The sequence below is a fragment of the Centropristis striata genome, chromosome 15 (assembly GCF_030273125.1).
Source record: "Centropristis striata isolate RG_2023a ecotype Rhode Island chromosome 15, C.striata_1.0, whole genome shotgun sequence".
Classification (NCBI taxonomy): Eukaryota; Metazoa; Chordata; class Actinopteri; order Perciformes; family Serranidae; genus Centropristis; species Centropristis striata.
This window is the reverse complement of record NC_081531.1, coordinates 36,261,229-36,276,491: the sequence shown is the minus strand read 5'-3', so window position 1 is coordinate 36,276,491 and position 15,263 is coordinate 36,261,229. Positions and strand designations below refer to the sequence as shown.

Genomic DNA, 15,263 nt, shown 5'->3' with positions numbered 1-15,263 from the left:
AGAGGAGGAGAGAGGAAGAGGCGAGAGGAGGAGGAGGATAGATAGGAGGAGGTGGAGGTGTGAAGAGGAGGGAGGAAGAGGAGGGGGAGGAGGAAGAGGAGTAGGAGGAGGGTGGAGGAGGAGGAAGAGAGGAGGAGAAGGAGGAGGTATGGGGAGGAGGAGGAGGTGTGAGGAGGAGGAAGTGAAAAATCAGGTTTGAGGAGGAGGAATTGTGAGGAGGAGGAGGGGGGGTAGGTGGTGTGAGAAAGAGGAGGAGGAGGAGGAGGAAGAGGAGGTGTGAGGTGGAGGAGGAGGTGTGAGGAGGAGGAAGTGGAGGAGGATGAAGAGGAGGAGGAGGAGGAGAATAAGTGAAAAAAAAGAAAATAAAAGCACATAAATGTAAAAACTGAAATAGTTACAAGGATAACGTTAAGCAAACGCACACACACACACGCACACACACACACACACACACACACACACACACACACACACACGCACACACACACACACACACACACACACACACACACAGGACTAACAAGAGGGTTGTGAGGAGAAACGTCCTTCATCTTCTCCAGTGGAGGGTCAGAAACGCTCCTCATGACGCTGCAACACTCATTAACAGTCGCTGCTATAAAAAACAATCACAGGTCCAGACTCAGCGTCACGCCAATAACAGGAGTGTTGAGAGGTTGTCTCACCACAGACACACACACACAAACACACAAATACACAAACACACAAACACACAAACACACAAACACACAAACACACAAACACAATCAATGCTCTCTGCACAAACTGTCTTGCAAACGTCTCCAGTCCAACTAAGTGTCCACTTAACCCTCGACGCCTCACAGGGGGCGCAAATATCAGCTGTCACAGAGACAAAGCAATCAATTTAATTAGCTCTGCATGCATGTGTGTGTGTGTGTGTGTGTGTGTGTGTGTGTTCTTGTACTTCCTACATAGTGAGGACCGGAACACGTTTTTAACCAACAGAGTGAGGACATTTTGGTATAAGAATCATTTTGAAATCATTTACATACTTAATATGGTGTTAAAAATGTTATAATGAGTGTAAAGCTATTAATAAACTAATAATTATGTTTGTTTATGGTAAAGAAATCTATTTGGCATTTATAAATTATAGTTCAACATCATTACATTTTCTATTCACCATTCTAAATGGCCTTTATACGGTTTATAAATGATGATTAAACATTAATAAACTATTAGTTTACCATTTATAAATGATGGTTATTGTAACCGTGTGCAGATATCACATCTGCATTGTTATATTGACAGATCTGCTGAACCATTTCCATTGTAAATTCTCATTTGAGAGGAAATTCTCTTGCTGCGTAATGCTTCACATACTCTATATTTTCTCTCTGACTCAATGAACTGTTGGCTGAAAAATCCCACAGAATGTTACACCTTATGGTACAGCGCTGCCAAGATAACTGTTGTTACTGTCAAAGAAATATGTGCTTGGGTGGCTGGCTTTATAGAAAACCCAGCGCCCCACAGCCTCCTTTATATTCCCTCCACACACTACAAAAGGAGCTTCAATACAGCACAGCAACAGGTATTACTGCATATTCTGCAAGAAATGTGTAATTAAGTCATCTCTGATTAAGTTTGATGTCAAAATAGGTCAAATAAACTCAGGTGTGGTTGACTGTTAGGTTCCTTTCTGTTGTAAAAACATAAAAAAACACATGTTTTATTATTAGAACGAGGGCTTGAAACAAGAAAGATTACAATGCAGGAAAATATAATTATATTTGTGTAATGTTTGGCATTGTTGAGGTGAGGTTGAGATGGATGCTGCAAAAGGAAATATTTACTTTGATGGTTGGCTTTATATAAAATCCTGTGCCACATATAATATAATAGAGGTTCTATTATATATATTATATTCCCTCCTCACACTAAAAAGGTAGCTATATCACAGCAAAAATATATTACTGCATATTCTGCAAGAAATGTGTAAATTAAGACATTTCTGACTAAATTTGACACAAAATAGGTGAAAGAAAATCTCCAAATGCAGTTGATCATTGTTTTTTTTTTCCAAAAGGAATCAACATATTGGAATAATTTATTTTTGAAAAATAATGAATGCTTGCTTCATTAGAATAAAAAAATGTATCATTAGATTTTAGAAAAATGCTCATTAAAACTAGTTTGAAAACAGATTTTCCCTTAATTTTTAGGTGGGAAAAAATTTAAAGAGAGAAATGACCTTATAAGAAGGAGATTAAACACTCTAGATTTATTTGTAGCCATAGAATGAGCATTTCCAGCAGAAAAACTTTAATTGAAATGAGTGCTAACCAGTCGAGGCAGCTGGGACATTTTGTCATTTAAAACAATATTATAATTGGCTTTATAAAAAAAATCAAGTGTCACACAGCTTCCGTTATATTCCCTCCACACACTAAAGGTAGCTACAATACAGTACAGCAACATGTATTACTGCATATTCTGAAAGAAATGTGAAAATTACATCATCTCTGCTGAAAATAGGTGAAAGAAAATCTCCAAATGCAGGCAATTGATGTGGTTTTTCACCAGAAAATGACAAAAAGACAGAATAAAGAAGGTTGCTTCATTAGAATGAAGAGAATATAATTAGATTCTGGATAATGAATTTTAAAAAAACAGGTTGAGAAAGATTAAAATGCACACTTTAAATTATGACTAAAAACACTGCAGCATACTCTTAACTTGAACATTATCTGCTCTACTCTACTGCCCTTACTTTTTAACTACACAATGTTTGACTTGTGCTTTTTATTATTTTATCTCTTTTTTTATCCTGCTGTATCTATATTTTTATTTCTATTTCCCTGTTTTAATTGACTGTTTTTACTGTTTTCAATTGTTACTTGCTGTTATTAATGTGTATGTAAAGCACTTTGAATTACCTTGTGTTGAATTGTGCTATACGGATAAACTTGCCTTGCCTAAAAAACAGGTTGAGAAAGATTAAAATGCTTTTTTTTTTTTTTGGTTGTCTGTCTGTTTTCGTGGTGTGGCTTTGTACTGGTGTATCGTTGTTTTCATTTTTGTTGTTGTGGTTATCCTTTATATTATTCTTTGTATGTTATTTGTGTGTACATTGTCTAATTTGTAAATATGTTTCTGAGTCTTTGTTGTCTAGAATTGTGTTTTAGTGTTTTGTTTTCATATTGTGGCTCCAAATAAGTAATCCACTGTTCTTTTCTTTGTTTCTTCGTTAATAAAAAAAAAAAAAAGGTCAAGCTAGGTGGACTGTTAGCCTGTCTGACATCAAAGTGGTGCGATCGAAGGGTTTAATAGATGGGATGCAGGAGAAGGGCATGTTGGGAGATCTCCTGAATAATTAAACCAGAGGCAACAGGTGGGCTGACTGTTTACAGCGGGACAGATTTCCTGCCAGGACAAATGACAAAAGACTGTCGATCATCACGTCCACCTGTGCACCTGCACGCTGCTCCACTCTGTCCTCTCCTGCAGCCTGAGCTGCTGGATGGATGAAGCAGGAAACGGCGGCGTCATAAATCGAGGCGCCTCCAAAAAAAAAAAGGTGCATCTGCTCCGTGAGCCAGGCAGCAGAAGACAGCTGAATGAATTATAACTGGCTCCTGGGAGTAATGTGTCTGCTTCCTCATCATTTCACTTCACCTCTTTTTTTATTCAGCCAAACAATTCTGCGCTGCAATATCTATCTGAGCCCCTTCATGTTGCCTGAGGACGCCATCACACATCCCATAACTTAGCAGCGCCATAACCGGGATTCCCATCTCCTCCATTGAGCCCAGAAAGACATCGCTCATGTGTCGTTTATATGAATTTCTGCAAATTCCTTTTTTATTCATCCACAGGAATAAGCTTTGAATGGATAAAAATGCGATAAAAGCAAATATTATGCCGGTGAATATGCACATTAACATTAACAACAAATTACCCACTTAAATCAATTTAATTTGCAATGCAATTTAGAAACATCTTCAATATAATTAGGAATTAAAATGAACATTTCAATAAGCTTTCTTTTGCACACCAACTGTTCATACCAGCACCCACTGAGCAAACTTTAAACACACAATATAAACAGAAGCAATCAGTGGAGTGTAAAGGGAGTTATCAGGTTTGAACCATAATTATAATCATTTTATTCATAATTATTTATACGTCTTTAAAATGCAATTCAGGACCGACAGAGTTGCTGATAAAAAAACACTCCAATTTACTTTCAAGCCACTAAAAATGAACTGTGAAAGTAATAAAAACCAAATTGCAGCCTATTTTGCAGCATATTAATGTTCTGTACATGTCCTGCATTAAACACTACAGACCATTATAGAGAATGAATGTTTAGTTGTATGCACGGCGTGTGGGAATTCCTGCAGGTTATTGTCTTTTAAAGACTTAAATAAACATTAAGTAAACATTATTTTATGTCGCTATCTACATGCAGACTTACTGAAGTAAAAGTACAAAAGTATCAGCATCAAAATGAACTGAATGGAGCCACTCAGATTGTTTATTATTCAAAATATATTATGGGATTATTATTATTATTGATGCATTTATGTAAGGAGCATTTACATATCTCAAGGTAGGGCTCATTTTAACTACTTAATATACTGTTATGAGGTTGAATTTAGATTTTGCATGTTTTTTAAGTTAAATCTCGACTGAAAAGTTACTAAAGCTTGCAGCTAAAAGTCGTGGAGTAAAAACTACAAACTGACACAAAAAGGAATTACTCAAGCAAAGAACAAGTACCTCAAAATTGTTCCTTAGTACAGCACTTGAGTAAATGTACTTAGTTACATTACACCAGCTATTCTCAACCTTGGGGTCGGGACCCCAATTGGGGTCTTGAGATGATTTCTGGGGGTCGCCAAATCATTTTGGAAGTCAGCTCTGTCTCCACTGTGTTAAAGTGTTCATGTGTTTTAGTCTTTTTGGTCACTTAATGTCATTTTTTTGGGTAATTTTGTGTCTTTTCTGGTCATTTTGTGTGTTATTTTGATAATTCTGTGGTCAATTTGTGTCATTTTTGGTCATTTTGTGTCTTTTTTGAGTCATTTTATGTCTTTTTTTAAACATTTTGTGTCTTTTTTGGTCATTTTGTTTCTTTTTTGGGTCATTTTATGTCTTTTTTTAAACATTTTGTGTCTTTTTTGGTCATTTTGTTTCTTTTTTGGGTCATTTTATGTCTTTTTTTAAACATTTTGTGTCTTTTTTGGTCATTTTGTTTCTTTTTTGGGTCATTTTATGTCTTTTTTTAAACATTTTGTGTCTTTTTTGGTCATTTAATGTCTTTTTTTAAACATTTTGTGTCTTTTTTGGTCATTTTGTTTCTTTTTTGGGTCATTTTATGTCTTTTTTTAAACATTTTGTGTCTTTCTTTGGTCATTTTGTTTCTTTTTTGGGTCATATTATGTCTTTTTTTAAAGATTTTGTGTCTTTTTTGGCCATTTTGTTCTTTTTGGGTCATATTATGTCTTTTTTTAAAGATTTTGTGTCTTTTTTTTTTGGTCATTTTGTGTCTTTTTTGGTCATTTTGTAGGATCTGAACTGTGCGTGTGAGATTGTGTTCAGTGAGCGGACAACATGCATGTTAAATTGGGGGTCGCGACTCAAAAAGATTGAGAACTACTGCATTACACCATTGTGAATCTACTACAATGGCAAACTAAAAATGCAGTCAGGTTTTAGCTTGCAGCTCTAATGTTTTGGTAATGCAGTAAAAGCTGCCAAAGGGAAACAGATGATACCTCTCCTAACCAGAGTCTGGCACAGAACGCTAACCCAGCATCATTACACCAGTTGGCTGCACTGGCTGCCAGTAACACCTGTAACAAGTCACTGGCTTGATGCAGCAAAAAACAAAACTGCATGCTTGGCAGTCCTACCCATACAGTGAATGTTGCCTGGAGCATTTAAATAAAAAAAAGATGATCTAGCAAACAATACCAGCCAGAGGGGAAATAAAGAGGAGAAGCAAGGATATGCCTGAAAAAACCCAGATGATCTTTTTTATATTGCACAATTTAAAAGTCTAAAAGTGTGATATTGCAGTCATATCTGTCTCTCACAGCTCGGCAGGTGCACTTGACTGAGAGGAAGTGTGTGTGTGTGTGTGTGTGTGTGTGTGTGTTGATAGCTGAGAGGATGATATTCCTGCTTCCCTTCAGAATATAAAGAACCACCTGTTTCTGTGTCCTTCGTGTTTCGTCCTTCGAGGCATTGTGAGTATTAAATTAACTAAAGATTTCAAACTATGGCACTGATTCACTCACACTGCCTTTTTATGTTTTCACAGCAGGCAGAAAGGTTTAGAAGGATCAGGCTTTTACCCTCTGAAACCCACCACACACTGTTGTTGAAATTTTAACTTTTAGACAAAACGGCTCATTAGTCTAGACGGATTTCAGAATAAAGGCCTCCTATAAGAAGTGAGGAGCATTTATGGGTACAAGTCAGGAACCGGCCTACCTTACATATCTCAAGGGTGCTGAGTCCAAAAAAATGGTTCCCAAGCGAAATTTTGAGTTTTTGACCTTCTAATTTGTATCAAATGGCCACCAAATGCCCATCTTGCTCAGTCGTTGGACCATTTCCCCTTACTTTTTTTGTAAGTAGCCAATCAAAGATGAGGAAATTAAGTTTCTGGATCTATAGTCTAGAGTCAGAGCAAGGATATAGTGGAGGCTCAGTGGCTTTTTATGTATATATATGTATGCAAAATACCAACTGGAACATTTAAAAGTGATATTGATTGAATATTTATGTACGCCTTAAAAAATGACACAAATAATGCTTAATTTCACCTTAAAAGTTGGTATTTTGCATACATATATATACATAAAAAAGACACTGAGCCTCCACTATATCCTTGCTCTGACCCTAGACTATAGATCTAGAAAACTTAATTTCCTCATCTTTGATTGCCTACTTACAAAAAAACTTGGGGAAAATGGTCCAACAACTGAGCAAGATGGGCAATTTGGCCGCCATATTGATATGCAAATGAGAGTCAAAAGCTCAAAATTTCTCTTGGGAACCATTTTTTTTGGATTCAGCACCCTTGAAATAAGTAAAGTAGGCCAGTTCCTGACTTGTACCCATAAATGCTCCTCACTTTCACTTTTTGTACAATTCCGTCTAGACTTGTGTTTCTTGATTTGTTGTGTTTTCTGATTTGCCGTTGCGATTTGCACTTCAGGGCCACCGTAGTTTTAACCATCAATTAAATACGTTGTTCTACATCTACAGACTATATATTAGACTAATAATAATAGATAATAATAATAGACTAATATTATGTATTTACCTCTTTCTGGTGGTACTTGATGGCCAGTTTGAGTCGAGCCAGGTCGTTGTTTTCCTCCTCGTCCAGCAGGTTGATGTCGTCTCGGTAGTTGAGGATCATCTCCAGCTCTCTGGAGCTTCTCGTCTGGTCCAACAGGTCCTTGGCAAACTGTTTACACTGCTGCGACAGCTCCTCGTACTCCGATTTGAACTCGTTCTCCACCTTAGAAAGAGAAAACACAGAGAAGTGAAACCTCCCAGACGCCTGCAAGGACCTGGAAGCTGAGATGTAGAAGGTGGTTTCTAAATCAGACCTCGCCTCTGGGTGTTTCTCATTTCTATTTACTGTTTAGCCTTAAATAATGAATTTGGGGGTTTTACAATATTTATTCTGGAATATCATTAACTACAGCAGGCAAGGATCCAGTTTTTGTATATTTTCATACTTTTATTCATAATTATTTATTCGTCTTTAAAATGCAATTCAGGTCCAACAGAGTTGCTGAATAACAAACACTCCACACTGTAAAAAATGTCTGTAGATTTTACGGTGAAGAACTGCTAAACCATGACAGTAAAAGACCGTATAATGATCAATGGGTTAATTCAGTTTCAGTCACAATGAAACACTGTGTATGTATATATCAGCCAAAACAGTATTTTTTAAAATTAAAAAAAAAAAAAAAAAACATTACTCCACTGTAAAATACACTGGCACCATGTTCATAGCAAAAATATACTGTAATATATATACACAAGCCATAATTTTTGCATTTATTTTTTGTAAAAATACTTTTTCCACGGGATATGACTGTCATTAACTTGCATTGTAGCGAAATCCGTGTCAGTTTCAGAGAAATTTGAGTGATTCCGTGGCTATTCCGCGGATTTTGAGTTAAGCGTCATTTTGTGTCTATTTTTGGTCATTTTGTCTTTTTTTAGTCATTTTGTGTCATTTTGTGCATTTTTTTGGTCATTTTGTGTATTTTTTTGGTAATTTTGTGTCCTTTTTTAGTCATTTTGTGTCTTTTTGTGTCTTTTGTTGGTCATTTTGTGTCTTTTTTTAGTCAATTTGTGTCTATTTTTTGTCATTTTGTGTCTATTTTTTGTCATTTTTTAGTCATTTTGTCTCAGTTTCACGGAAATTTGAGTGATTCCGTGGCTATTCCACGGATTTTGAGTTAAGCGAATCCGTGGCTATTTCACGGATTCCTGTGAGACCAGGTTGCATGAGAGCTCATTATATGCAACATACGACTCATCAGATCCAAACTAAAGATGCTCCTCACCTTGCTGAGCTCCTGCAGCTCCCAGCTGAGCCTGAAGGCGGTGAGGAACGGGTCCTCGCTGGAGAGCGCAATCAGCGAGGGGCTGGACAGCGCTCGGTAGATGTTGAGGCGGGAGCGCGAGTGGCGAAGGCTGTCCACGTCGGAGCTCGACACACACTCCACGCAGTTACAGCGAACCTGCAGCATCAGACACAACAAACACGTTTTAATGAGGCGTCCCATCGTTCAATAACCACATTTTAGTCCTGCAATTCAACCACCGTCTCCGTTAAGTCAACTAACACTTAACACTTTTCTTTTTCTTCTTCTCTTTCTTTTCCTTAATGCAACAATTCATTGAATAAGCAAACAATTAAAAATGAATATCTTATTTACTTATTTATTTATTCTTTTGGCATTGTTTCTTGTAAAAAATGCATAAATGCATAAATGTGGCAGGATGAATTGAATATGTGATGAAGCTGTTAATATACACTACCGGTCAAAAGTTTTAGAACACCCCAATTTTTCCAGGTGAGCAGTCCCTTTTTATAAAAGACAAGTATGGAAATATAAAAACAATTTAAATAAAATTGATGCAGTTGAGTAAAAACTCAGCAGTGTGTCTTCTATATGATCTGAATGGATTATATTGAATGATAAAATATAAAATCACTCCACTGGTGATACTTTAGTGTCAGAACTGAACTTTAATCTGTCTGCACACAAGACTGTTGTTGGTTCCCTGAGCGTCTGTTGACATTTTGAGGGTTTCACGCTGATAATAAATAACAAAATACAAATGGTTCACCCACCTCATGTGGCTGCGGCATGGACACACCTTTCTGCACCAGAAGCTTAATAATTTCATAGTTGTTGGTGTGTGCGGCGAGGATGATTGGAGTGATGTCAGGGGTGAAGTCAGAGAACTGCTTGTCCAATAAGATAGGAGGAACCTTTCAGGGGGAGAGCAGAGAATAAAACGCTTTAATCACATTTGTTGAATGAAGCTCTACAAGCAGTTGGTACATTTGGTCTTGGCCTGTTGGCAATTCAGAGCCTTTTTTATCCTTTTGTCAGGTTTAATTGACATGCTCAGTGCACAGTGGAAGTAATTGGTTTGGTTAAACACAAAAGATCCTCCGCTCACCTCAGAGTTTAGTTCAAAGGTCTTTACAGTGAAGTTAACCCATTAAGGCCTAAAGCGGCTGGAGAAAAATGCCTGTAAAACCTCTGGGCGATTTTCAAATGACCCCCTAAAACCTGAAGTTTTTCTGGAAATTCAACAGAAGATTTTTCAGCCTCTGTAGCAGATAAAAATGAAATTCAAAAAGTATTTGAGAGCTTATACCCGTGGCTTTCATACGAAGTTCAGTTTATTTGTCCAAACCTTCAATAAAGTTTTTTAAAAAATTAACAAACTCAGCAAATGTTACATTTGACTGAATAAAAAATCCTATGCATAATACTAATACATGCCCATTAGCAAGATGCTAACATGATATGACCACTGGAAGAACAAGACATATTCTCATTAGCCTACTGTAATAAAAAAATAATAATCATAATAATAATAATAAATAATAATAATAATAATAAATTGTATATATTGCACTTTTCAGGGTACTCAACGACGCATAAAGTAATATAAGACATAAACAGTCATGATTTCTTATATCATCATCACAATCAATTAGCCTATTATTATTATTAATATTAATATATTATTAATAATATTATTATTATCTCCAGGTGGCCACAAATCTGTCTGTTCTTCGGTGAAAATATGTCGTCTAAAAACATATTCCTCATCCATAAATGCCGGTCGATTGGTTCCGAGGGTTCAAAGTCCGGATCAGCAATTAAATCATCGGCGCTGTTTTCATCAGATCTCTTCCGTCACTTCCTGCTGAGCTCCTCCGCTATAGATATATATAAATATATATTTATATATATATATATATATAGATATGCCTCCGCTATAGTCGTCTTCCTCCATGATTTAAAGTTCTGGAAAAGTCCCATGATGCATTGTGACACTCCCACATATATTCTGATCATGATTCTGATGCATTTCATTGGCCAAGAGACCGAAAAAAGGTGGAAAAAAATACTACATGGTAGAGTGACGCAACAGCGATCCCGGTTTTAATGGTAGAAATGCGGTAATGCTTTCCCGGCGTCAATGGGTTAAATGGAATAAGCAGCACCAAAAAAAACAACAGTTTTTAAAGACTGATGCCTTCGGTCAAAGTCACAGACAATGTCAAGGATATATGGTGAAAAAAATCAGTATTACACACGTTTCATAGGCAATCATTATGCTGAGAATGAAACTCATTCCACCTCTCCCTCTTATCTCCTCTCCAGCTAAGCCTAGTGCTATTCCCGTGTCACTCAGAGGAAAAACATGGCTGCAGGCTGCACGGGGGTAAGCCGACCCTTTTCACTTCTTTTAATAGAAGGCTTATTATCTGATTCTGTGGTTAGAGAAACAGGGAGGAGAGAGAGTCAGACAAATGTTGAGGGATAACTGACAGGTTAGGACATAGTTTGCAACTTGATGCAGAGAAGAGCAGATTATCTCTATGCTGCAACCAGAAATGTAAGAGTTACAGCCTAAATAAGTTGTACGACTTTGTTTGTCTCTAAAAACTAAATACTAGCTGACTTTTCCTTCTGAATGAATGCGCCAATAAGGTAAATTATGCTACAGGTTTAACTGAGTGATCTAAACCAGTAGTTCTCAACCTTTTTGAGGCGCGACCCCCAATTTGACATGCATGTTGTACGCGACCCCCGTTCAAAATTACCCAAAAACGACTCAAATTGACCACAAAATGACAAAAAATTACCACACAGAGACACAATTGACCAAAAAAAGGAAACAAAATGACCTAAAAAGACACAAATTGGCCACAAAATGACCAAAAAAGACACAAAATGACCAAAAAAAGACACAAAATGACCAACCAACTTGCATTTTTTGGCCTAAAACTGTGATTTAAGTTGGTAAAACCTGGAAATATAAATCATTGACATTCAGGGCAATAATGTAAGTTAGCACAACAAAGGAAGCCAGTTGTCTGCTCAAAAACAAGTTGGTGAGTTGTTGTTACTTATATCTTTAAGTTGGGGTTCACAACAAGGGACAATAGTTCTGCTAACTCTTATTTCTTTGTTGTGAAATGCGGGAAAGCGGTGAAATTCGGTCATTAGCGAAAGCTAGCGGCTAACTGATGCTAGCGGCTAACTGATGCTAGCGGCTAACTGAGGCTAGCGGCTAACTGATGCTAGCAGCGCTGCTTGTTACAGCTACAAGAGTAGCCATTAGCGTATCAATGCTAACTCAAAATTGTGGTCGCAGTATTAGCTGACAAGTTATTACAATGAATATTATAAGTTGGTGCAACTAACAGTTGAGTTGACAAAAATTCAGATGTTAAGCAAACTCAATAACAAAACCTAAATGATTTAGTTTAATTGTCCAACTTAAAATTTTAAAAGTTTGTTGCCTTGAAATTTTGAGTCCCCCCAACTTTTATTTTTTTGCAGTTTACGTAGTCTTAAAGGTAACTTCCCCAACACTGCTGAGGAGACACTGGTCACTCTGCTGGCTGGTTTGTGTCTGGATTGATTTGACAATGTTTTTATCTTATAAAGCTCAATACTATATTTAATCTGATTCCATAAAAAGACTGAAACAAAGCCTGCCGCACTGTACTTTTGAAAGAAATCTTTCACTTCAAAGTCGTCTGTTATGAGTAAAAAACAGAAATAGTTTCAGTGGAACTGCCACGACTCGTCTCTGAGGAGCAAAATATAAAGCATTGTTATCCTGGGGATTGGTTCATTTTCTCAAAAAATGTTACATCATCCATATTGGACCAAATGTGGACACTAATTTCTTGTTCAGTTTACTCTCAGAGCGGCACAGCGCCATGTCGGGGAGTCGTCAGGTTTCACAGAGGAGATGATCTAATAAATATATACTCTGCTCTTCACGTGGGAGGAGGAGGGACATCAAATAATCTACATCAAACAGCCTTGGCCTGAGCCCAACACAGAGCAGGAGGAGTGAACTTATGATAATAGTGGAGAAAAGAAGGAAAAAGAATGAAAGCCCACTTGTCCGTGTAAATGCACATTAGAATGATGCAGCAACTGTCAGCTATTAAAATTAGCATCTGCAGAAAAAACACAGTGTATCTTTTTGCTTTTCTTTCCCTCCCCACTGGTTTTCACCTGTCATCATCTCCCAACATCAGAGAAGCTGTTTAGAGAAAACTGGTTTAAAATGGGACACTGAGCTGCTCTGTGTTTGAATGACACTGAGGAAAATAAATGTCTGTGGATTCAAACAGGCATGAGAACTCTTTCTGTTCACTGGTGCACTGCAAAAAAAGCCAACTTGTATTTTTTGGCCTAAAACAGTGATTTCAGTTGGTAAAACTTAGAAAAATATAAATTATTGACATTTAGGGCAATAATGTAAGTTAGCACAACAAAGGAAGCCAGTTGTCTGCTCAAAAACAAGTTGGTGAGTTGTTGTTACTTATATCTTTAAGTTGGGGTTCACAACAAGGGACAATAGTTCTGATAACTCTTATTTCTTTGTTGTGAAATGCGGGAAAGCGGTGAAATTCGGTCATTAGCGAAAGCTAGCGGCTAACTGATGCTAGCGGCGCTGCTTATTACAGCTACAAGAGTAGCCATTAGCGTATCAAGGCTAACTCAAAATTGTGGTCGCAACATTAGCTGACATTTCATAGCGGCGTTACAATCGTGCCAATTCAGCACATTGCAGAAGTTAGCAGAAGTAAGGATTAAAAGTTATTACAATGTAAAATTATAAGTTAGTACAACTTACAGTTGAGTTGACAAAAATCGGAATTCAGAGTTGAGCAAACTCAAAAACAAAACTTAAAATATTTAGTTTAATTGTCCAACTTAAAATTTTAGCAAAGTTTATTGCCTTGAAATTTTGAGTTCACCCAACTTTTCTTTTTTTGCAGTGTGGAATGTAACTACTCCACTACATTTTAGAGGCGAATATTGTACTTTTTATACAATCTAAATATATTATTGGATTGCACATGACATTTTGGCTCATCTCTTAACATATATCACTTTTTCTATTGATTTTAAAGTCCTTTTACTAACATCAAAAAATGCTTTTAATCCTTTGGAGTTTGGGGCTTTTTTGGCAATTTTTGACTCTTCATTCTGCCTGTATACATATATATATATATATATATAACACTTTAAAAAATGTTTACCATGCCATGCTGGTATCATTTTTCCCAGCATTTGTAACTTTATACTTCTAGTCCACTACATTTTAGAGGCATACTTTAAGTAGGGTGACCAAGCGTCCTCTTTTGCCCGGACATGTCCACTTTTTACGTCCTGTCTGGGGCGTCCGGCCGGGTTTTATAAATTCACGAAAATGTCCGGTGTTCACTGTTTTTCATAGGACCAGTACACGTGCATGTAAATTGACCGGCTCTTTGCACACAGTTCTAAAAAACTAAAGATGAAAAGTATAGATCCTTTTTGTTTGTTAAGTTAGTATCTTTGTGAGACTCTTCTATTATTTATCTTATTGCAGTTATTAAGAGATATATTGTTGAAGCTAGATTTTTTTAACAGAAGAGTTCATATTTAGAACATGATTTCATATTATTTATTCATTTATTTGAAAAGAGTCTACGAGAGCTATTATTTTGTTACAAGTTTTTACAGATTTCATTTTATTTTATTACAGAAGTTAATTTTGCACCATTTAAGCATAATAAAGCATGTTCATCAACCTTCGAGAAGCCTGTCTGAATTTGTGTCTCGAGGCCGTGCCGATTGTCCTCTTTTTTGGAAATCAAAATATGGTCACCCTAACTTTAAGTACATTTTGATGCTGATATTTGTACTTTTACTTCAGTAAGTTTTGAATGCAGGACTCTTTTAGTGGAGTCATTTCACAGTGTGGTATTAGTACTTTTAATTAAGTAAGAGATATGAATACTTCTTCCACCACTGTAAAAACTAAACAAATAGCAAACCTCCCAGCAGAGCTGTTTTTCATCCCAGAATGATCTTTTCTTCTGCATGTTGGCACCTACGTCCTCTCTGACTCAAGCTTAACCCCACGGACTTACTCATGTGTTCTTCTGACTGGATCTTTGCTGGTGTTATATGAACTCTCATATATCTGACGCTTTGAATAAATGATATTTTAACATGGTAAAAACTGGTGGATGAGATCAAAGTGCAGAGTGGCCCACACGTCAGATCTCTGGAGGAATCTCAGCGTGCAGCGTCAGCCAGTAAAACGCTGCTATCAGAAGCTGCAAGCAGCTGCCGGCGGCTTTTTATACAATCTAACATAATTGACCCAGTATTGTTGGCAACAACAATAGCTGACACTTCAAAGCTGCTTTTCATGAGCCCGGTTGTGTCTTTTTCGGAAAAGGAACACCGAAAGAGATTTAATGAGTACATTCACTGAGAGAGAATATGATGTATTTTTTATCCAGAGTTGCACGATATTATTTATTTTTTAAACTTGTGAGGATTCAGATGAGTTTTTCTGCTGCTGCTCATTAAAAAAAAAGGTTAATAAAAAAAAAAAGATTCTACTAGTCTTTGAGAAGTGCCGGTTTTAGAGCTTTAATCGCTGTAATCAAAAAACAAAATACA

The 15,263-nt window shown here is 36.8% G+C and overlaps 1 protein-coding gene across 1 annotated transcript in view; it reads right to left on the bottom strand.

Moving 5' to 3' along the window:
* LOC131986455 (short transient receptor potential channel 4-like) overlaps nt 1–15,263 on the bottom strand; it is a 48,101-nt gene that overhangs the window by 18,121 nt on the left and 14,717 nt on the right. Inside the window, exons 4-6 of the mRNA XM_059351426.1 lie at nt 9,383–9,523; nt 8,589–8,765; nt 7,322–7,522 (exon numbers count right to left, since the gene is read on the bottom strand). Of these exons, the coding sequence (XP_059207409.1) occupies nt 7,322–7,522; nt 8,589–8,765; nt 9,383–9,523 (519 nt within the window). The remainder of the gene's footprint in view (nt 1–7,321; nt 7,523–8,588; nt 8,766–9,382; nt 9,524–15,263) is intronic.